The following is an 8416-nucleotide window of genomic DNA, read 5'->3' as shown; positions in this document are numbered from 1 at the left end:
ATCTCTTTGCTTAGACTCTTCATATCCTTTATATGTCTATTTCTTTTAAATTTTAATTGATCAAGTGGCACTCAGTTTGATGACCCTCGGTCGACAAAACACTTCCTATATACTTGGTAGAGTCCAAGGAGCCAAAAGCTTGAAAGCCGTTAATTTCGTTGTCGCACATCACATCATCGTTGCCTCAACGATAAGGCCACAACAATCTGACATGCAACCCAGACCAAGTCTACTGCATTTAGACATCACAATCTCGCATGGATTTTTTTTTATGAGACAAATTTGAAGGGTGTTTGTGAAGTTTTGAGTCCTATTCTTACCTCTGGATGTGAACTCTTCTCCTCCTCATGCTTGCTCCACTCAAATTATACACAATTTGTGAGCCGAAACCTGTTTTCTACTAATGACCACATTGTCTTGTGGTATTTGGTTTATTCTTTGATAAGAGATGGTCCTGAGTTTAAATATTATGGACGACATTTACAGATAAAAAAATATATTTATCACTCCAATTTTAGTATCATTTATACATAAGTTTGACTTAACTAATTTGCACAACCACTAGTTTTCTTGACGTCCATGAGTATTAAAATATGATTTACTAGAATTATTAAAATTCTCGACTTGATGGATATATTCCTTACTTTCGCACGTCCATGAGTATTAAAATATGATTTACTAGAATTATTAAAATTCTCGACTTGATGGATATATTCCTTACTTTCGCTATACTTTATTTATTCACTGACACTCCACGCATTGTAATAAGAGTTCATCCCATACTGCACACTCTTGGTTAGATTTATTTTCAAACTTTAATTTATTCGTACATTATACAAAAGTACTTGGCTTCGTCACCCTTTGAGTGTCAATCATCATGCCTAGGTGTCCACATAGATATCAGGATCAAGGTGTGTCGTGTAACATCCCACACCGTGCAGGGATGAGGATCCTGTAAGCCTTATATGTATATTCTCATTTCTACATAGCACGAGGCTTTTTGGGAGCTCACTGGCTTCAGGTTCCATCAGAACTCCGAAGTTAAGTGAGTTCACGCGAGAGCAATCCCAGGATGGATGATCCACTGGGAAGTTCTCATGTGACTTCCCAGAAACAAAACCGTGAGGGCATAGTCGGGACCCAAAATGGACAATATCGTGCTACGATGGACATGTCGTATCTTCTCTCTTTCTCAATCCACGACTTCCTTCGTTGAGATTTGAATTTACATCAGAGTAGAGATCGAGTGTCATTAAACAATTTTTCCCAGCCCTACTTCTCGTCGGCCTTGATAATGAGAAAAGGCCCAATAGTATCCTTTAGGCCCAAGTAAAATTCAATCAACAAAAATCCAACCCGCCCTTTCCAATCTCTCAGGTCTCGACCCGATATTCTCCATTGCAATTTGGGTTTTCGTTTCCTTCCTCCGATCCGCAGCCACCTCCGATCGATCGTCCTCGCACTTCAATAATTCCTCAAGAATCAAAACCCCCAAATCAATTGCTAAACCAATTTCAAATAGTTAGTTAATCAATTAGCGCGAATTCAGAAACCCTAAATCCCCAATTTCTCTCCACCACCAAACCCCATGGCATCGAGGAAGAAGCAATCCGACGCCATAGCTCTCCTGCTGTCCAACTACAACGACGAGGAAGAGGACGAAGATATGGAGGACGTTGAGCAACAAAACGACATAGAAGAAGAACTTGAAGGGGATGAAGAGCGACAAGAACGGAGAGAATACGACGATTACGGTGAGCTGAGAAGAGGCTCGGGAGATGCTGCAATGGGGGATGTGGATGGAACAGTGGCTGGTGAGTCTGGGAACGACGATGGCGCACCGCCGAATGCCGGGGATAATGAGGCGCCTTCGGATGGTTTGAATAGGAGAAGAAGAAGAGGGGCGTTTACGATTGTGGACTATGGACGTGATGAAGTTGCTATGTCTCCTGAGACTGAGGTATTATCTTTCTTTTTTTGGTGGAAGTTTTTGCTTTCTGTGAAACTTGAAGAAACTGAATGAAAAATGATTTGGGTGTTCTTAATTTGATTGATTTTTTGGTGTTAGAGTCGGATTCTTGTTCCAGTTCGATTGAGAGTACACTGTTCATGATTTTGATTGCAAAGGGTGATACTTTGAGTTTGATTATTGTCATGCTTGATATTTCCTTGCCAAATGTAGAATTTAATCTTTGATATTGGATATTTGAACGATGTTCCGTTTAGGTTCATAAATTAATTACGGGGTGAGGAAACTTTGTTATCTAGCTGACCTTATTAGTATGTTTGTTGGGTGATGCTTGATTGCAGGAGGGTGAAATAGAAGGAAGTCGTCGTGTTCCTGGTGATTTCCATGATAAGACACCTCCAGGAACAGTTCGCACTCCTCAATTATCTGAACCGTCAAACTCTGACACAATGAACGAAACTGTACTTGAATCAGAGGGTAGAGATGCCGCAGAAGCTGTTGCAGAAGAGCAGAAGGATATTGATCCATTAGATAAGTTTATCCCGCCACCATTAAAAGCGAAGTGTTCGGAGGAGCTGCAAGTAAGTTCCTTTTAGATTCTGATTTTCAAAATTTAGGTTCCTATACGGGTTATATAAAGCATAGAACTGTTCAGCTTGGAAATAGATTCTTGTCATTTTCAGTATCAATTGATAAAGCCTGATCTTATATTTCTTAAGTCATATCTGTTTAGCTTAGTGTTAAACTGTTATGAGACCTTTGTATTTGAATATCGGAACTCTTTTGAGGCTTTGCCCATGGCATGCATCTGATATTCGTTGTTTCACTTTGTAAAGATGAGGCGTTCCCCCCACCCCCAATTGAAGCTAAATAGAAACAAACATTTGACATGTAACCTTTTATTTGTGAACCTCTATTTGAAATCTGTCAAGCTTTTTGATCTGTTGCTAAACTGCTGCTATGAATACTATTCGAAACCTATAGCATGACAGATGATTCTCTTTGTTGACACTTTAGCACATGCATCTTTTCTGTTTGAATCTGGAGACATGGAACCCATATGGGTTGATATATGGAAAGGGATTTTGGATGGTCTAAGAAAAGGCTGGGTAAGAGAAACGTGTAGGGATGTAAAATGAGTATATTCTAGAACAGAGTTTCAAATCATCTATTTCTTGATTTGATCAGCATTGTTAATTATAGCTAACAGGTAACTTTTTCAGAAGAAACACTCACAATCAAAATTCTTGATGAAATTTTTCAGAATGTGTGAGTGATGAATCATTATGAGTCCTTCAAGAATTTGTAGAAACATAATAACTATGCCGTACAGAATATGGGTCATGGGTTCTTATAGATGCCTGTGGCTTTTCTTCCCTTGATAAGTCATTTCATGTTGTGTATATATTGAACTTTTGAGTTTCTTCTTACTGCAGAGGAAGATAAATAAGTTTCTTGAATACAAGAGAGCCGGGAAAAGCTTCAATGCAGAAGTGCGTAATAAGAAGGACTATCGGAATCCAAACTTTCTAGTGCATGCAGTGAGGTATCAAGATATTGATCAGATAGGGTCTTGCTTCAGTAAAGATGTATTTGACCCTCATGGATATGACAAAAGTGACTACTGTGATGAAATAGGTTACTCACAATTCTTTCAGTTCTCTCTCTTTCTGTGTGTTTCCTGTCATGATTCAGTGCTCTGTTTAACTTAGAACTTATTACATAATACTAGCTTTTCATGTACACCCTCTGTCAACTTAGTTATTATGGTTAGTGATAAATTTATTTATTTATTTTTTGAAATTTACTCTGATAGACTGTTTTGTATGTGGAGAGTGGTATTCAACAAATTATAGTAAAAAACTTCTGTGTTCTATAAATAAACGGATAATCTTCTGCCATTATAATTACCAAAATCATAGACTATAATGAAGAGGATAATATCTTGTTTTTCCATACTGAATTAAGTTTTGCAACTCTGTTAGTCTTATTGTGCTTTCCTTCAGCCAATCGGAGATGTTGTGTGAAATCTGGAATGCGTTCTGCTTATGTTTTGTATGTTTTGGTAAGCAGAGGCTGATATGAGGCGCGAAATGGAAAGGAAAGAGCAAGAAAGGAAGAAGAGTCAAAAGGTTGAATATGTTTCAGGAGGAACACAGCCTGGAATAGTTGGTGCTGCACCTAAAATTAACGTACCTTTTACAGGTTTGAACAAATTTAATTTTCAACTTAGTGGGATAAGGCTTTGTTGTTGTTGTTGTTGGTAGTAAAGAGTGATTAGGCATTGCTAATTCCAAACAACTTTATTACCTAACCCAAGGCCTTTGCCGATCGCCTTAGTAGTTAATTTAATGGGTGATCTGAGCCTTTTAAGAGCTTTCTCTTTTGTTTTATTCTCGTAAGTTCTCTTATACAGTCATTCTGCAGGTGTTTCAACCATGGCTGCTACTGGGTTGAACTCCTTACCTCCTGCAGCTGATGCCATCCCTCGGGAGGGTAGACAGAATAAGAAGTCAAAATGGGATAAGGTTTCAATCTAAGGATGTGCATGTTATTTCCCTACAAATTGGGAGAGATATCAATTGACCAACTGTTTCGAATTATGTTCTTCATTCAGGTAGATGGTGATCGAAAAAATCCTCTTCCCTCGGGATTGCAGGATTCTATGTCTACTGTGGGGACTCATGCATCACTCCTATCTTCTGCTAGTGCTGGTGCTGGATACATGGCTTTTGCGTAAGTATTGTTAACATCTTTCTGTCTTATTTTGCTGAATTCCTTTACTGTTCTTGGTGTCTACTGTCAACTGAAGCAGACAGACCATGTCATGACAGTTTTTTCTTCCCTCATTTATAAATCAGTTGATTGTGAACTTGAACTTGTGTTCTCATGCTGGCAATCCTTTCCTGACTTCTCACAAGATGACCACGTTGCTCCAATTTGGCAGGCAGCAGAGACGGCGAGAGGTGGAGGAGAAACGATCTAGTGAAAGGAAGTTAGACAGAAGATCTTGAGCCCTTTCTTATCTTCCTAGCAGAGACCAAGTGACGGAGCGAGTTGCAGGCATCATATTCACAGATTTCAAATTCTCAAGTGGATAAAATGCCCCCAGCCGATACCATTTTTTCACCTTTAGATGAACTGCAACGGGTTTGTAATTTATCGCTATCAAATTATACACATGTACATGTTTCAGAATGAAAATTCACTTGATAGCTGTTACAATTCGTCGGAATTGAAGCTCTAGTTTTCCTTCAATGGAATTGGAACCCAACAAGTACTTTAGTTTGGGCCAAGCCTCCCACATTCATGTTAGTTAAATTTTAGTATTTGGATTTCTTGGATGTGGTTGATATTTCTCTTAAGAAATATTAGAAAAATCATGAAAGATATGAAAAGGGAGGCATATCGGAGAAATTATTAGATTTCGTTTAAATCAGTGTTTGACATTATTTAAAGTTTTATTTTGAATTTTTATCATTTCCATTAAAAACAATTGATATCAATTAATATTTTCACGAATTTGCATATCAATAATTTTCCGGATACCGATACTTTAAACCATAATTAAACTAAAAATTTGACAATGTAATAAAATTGTAGTTGTTACCACTGATTAAGGATGTCCCTTGGACCTTGTGTCCTCCTAGCATCCTATAATATTAGCGTACAAAAAGTTATTGTTGTCCAGCTTTCACTCCCTTTGATATGTCCCTACCCTACCCTTTTTGACCCCACTCTTATAACTAGACTATTAACCGAAATTTTTTTATAAAATAATAATCAATTCAGGACTGTTTGGTTAACATACACTCTTAATCACTTTTCTAACAAATTAAGTTATTTAGTTCTCAATATTTGTTTATAAGAATTTGGATTTTTGGTTGCATGCAAGGTAAATGATCTTGATTACTTGAGTTGCAAGTCTGTATTCTTATACATTGTCTCTGAATTCTTATGAAATAGATTTGAAGAGTTCTTTAGTAGAGTTATCAGTTGACAGATCAAGAAGTGAACAAATAAAGGGATTTGGATCCTATCCAGATCCAAATTGTGAGGATTCTAGGGCTTATCACATTTTAGTCATTTATCATGCCTAGTACGATAAAAAATCATTTGATTTTTTTTATTTGAAATTAAACACAAATAATACCTGACGAAAACTAACCACATAATATACAATAAACGACTAGGATGTGAAAATTCTTAGAATCCCCGTAAAATGAATCCGCAAAAAATCCTCCTCCCAAATAAAGTAACCGATAATAGGTCATTTTATAAAGATCAAGGAAAGACTGGCTATTAGTAAAGCGATCCATTTGGATTGTCTTTTCTTGGATGCATAAATAACCTTTTTATCTATATATATATATATATATAATAAGGTTAATGTCTCCATTACATGTACATTCCATGTTCCAGCCGAAAGGAGTCCCTGATCTGCAAGAGAATGTAAAGTAAAGAAGTCAGGGATGACCATTGACGACCCTACCTCACCTCATCTCTTTCACACTCGATATAAACTCTCCTGTAATAAAAAAAAAACCATCATTTGGTAAGTATTTGTTGAATGAGTGATATACTTTTTAAACATGTGACAATCATTTATTCAAAAAAAAAATATTAAAATTATGCATTGGTTGCAAACAAAGTTTCTCACCTTACGCTTAAGCCCATCATTTTGTGGTTTCTAATAATTGACATCATTTAATTTCTTGTAACTGGCATCTTACTCTCATTATTCTACAGTCGTTTTCTTTTCCTTGTATGTAAGTTGTAGTTCCATTCGTTAGTTTCCTCCACCACTAAAAAAGTTGGTCATCGTCAAAAGTAACCTGTACGTGCCTTCGACAAAATCATCCATTCTTCCACTCGTTTTTAATTTGTTCTACATCCCACATAATCATCCATGATTACACGGCCTCAACTCTCCTTGTGCAAAGGATGCTTTTGTTTGCTTTGACCAGGATAAATATTCTTTTTTTGAGGTAAATTATCATTATGTAGGGTTCCTCTGCATGCTTTTAAACAATTAGTAACATATAACACGTACCAATTATACCACCAAACTACGAATCTAAACTATTCATGCATAAAAGTGTTCAAAAAAGGACTGTGCATGCAGTGGCGGATGTATTAAGGGACTTAATGCCATCCGAAAGTCTGAATAAGTGGCTGTGTGAGATTTCCGAGGACCATCCAAGTTTGTGCATATGGTGGAGAATAGTTTAGTAGCGGACCGAAGGTTGTAGGTTCTGCATTGTTTTTTATTGTATTAACAACGAAACTATCATGACATGTTTTCAGTGTATGAAACCTCGTCGTAGATAGTTTGTCTTTGTAGCTTATAATGTTGTTCGTACAAAATTATGAATGAAATGTTGATAGTTTACTGTTTAAAATTTCAATATTATTTTCATAAGAGTTTTATATTGGGATCACTCAATAGTAGAATCCTATATTCGTCAACGCGTTTGTCCTCGTGCACAGCACTAAAGTGAAACACTTATGTACGTACTTAACACATTGGAAGCATATGCATGGACGTTAAATCAAACCGATAATGTTACAGTTTGTCCTCGCGCATTAAAGTGAAATACGCATGTACGTACTTAATACATTGGAATCATATGCATGGACGTTATGCAGAAGCATGCATGTTTAATTGCAGAGTGAAGAGTATCTATCTTTATAATTAAATGTAACATCTAACATGAAGTGCAGTGCATGCATTAAGACTAAGTTAATGGTTTGAACCTTCTGATCCCCAAAAAGAAAGTAGATTAAAGTTAGCTTTCTGGTGATATGCAACTTGAATGGATATATATGTCCAGGCGCCCAGCTATGAGGCCAATCGCATGGAGAGGAAGAATATCTTAATGGAAATTCTGTTTTTCTTTTCGGCCACCGCCTGGACTTTATCTTGGGATTTGGTTACTCTCGTGAGCTAATGGAGAGGATCCTCCTGATCTATCATCGTAGATCGTTGGTTTTTTATTCAACGGCTACAATTATTATAACTTTAAAGGACCTTCTTGTTTGTAGCCGTTAGATAAAAATTTAATGACCTACGATGATGGATCAGGAGGATCCTCTCTATTAGCTCAAGAAATGATCCAAATCCTTTATCCTGCAGCAATGGTAGTGGGATGGGCTTGGGGTAGATTCTAGTTTTCACTTTTTATATATATTTACATGATTTATGTCATAGTCTCTGGATTCATGTTTCCTATACATATATATATATATATATATATATATGTAGTGGGATGGGTTTGGGGTAGATTCTAGTTTTCACTTTATATGTATATATATATATATATATAGTGGGATGGGTTGGGGTAGATTCTAGTTTTCACTTTTTATATATATGTATAGTGGGATGGGTTTGGGTAGATTCTAGTTTTCACTTTTTATATATATATATATATGTATGTATGTATGTAT

At 36.6% G+C, this 8416-nt stretch overlaps 1 protein-coding gene across 4 annotated transcripts; it reads left to right on the top strand.

Annotated features, from left to right (window-relative positions):
• The first annotated feature begins 1321 nt into the window (after positions 1–1321).
• LOC137729570 (uncharacterized) lies at positions 1322–5227 on the top strand. 4 transcript variants are annotated; one of them, XM_068468545.2, is made up of 7 exons: positions 1322–1960; positions 2311–2550; positions 3406–3607; positions 4043–4174; positions 4397–4497; positions 4587–4705; positions 4917–5227. In XM_068468545.2, the coding sequence occupies exons 1-7, from the start codon at positions 1589–1591 to the stop codon at positions 4981–4983; spliced, it is 1233 nt and encodes a 410-aa protein (XP_068324646.2). In that variant the 5' UTR covers positions 1322–1588; the 3' UTR covers positions 4984–5227. The 4 variants fall into 4 exon arrangements, with proteins under 4 accessions (XP_068324646.2, XP_088534629.1, XP_088534628.1 ...); XM_088678503.1 differs by having other exon boundaries at positions 1359–1960; positions 4591–4705; XM_088678502.1 differs by having other exon boundaries at positions 1359–1960; positions 4591–4705; positions 4831–5227.
• Positions 5228–8416: the final 3189 nt, after the last annotated feature.

This window comes from Pyrus communis, chromosome 10 (genome assembly GCF_041283825.1).
Source record: "Pyrus communis isolate YQ-2024b chromosome 10, ASM4128382v1, whole genome shotgun sequence".
Taxonomy (NCBI): domain Eukaryota; kingdom Viridiplantae; phylum Streptophyta; class Magnoliopsida; order Rosales; family Rosaceae; genus Pyrus; species Pyrus communis.
Note: the sequence above shows the minus strand (reverse complement) of the source record. Positions and strands in the feature narration are given on the sequence as shown.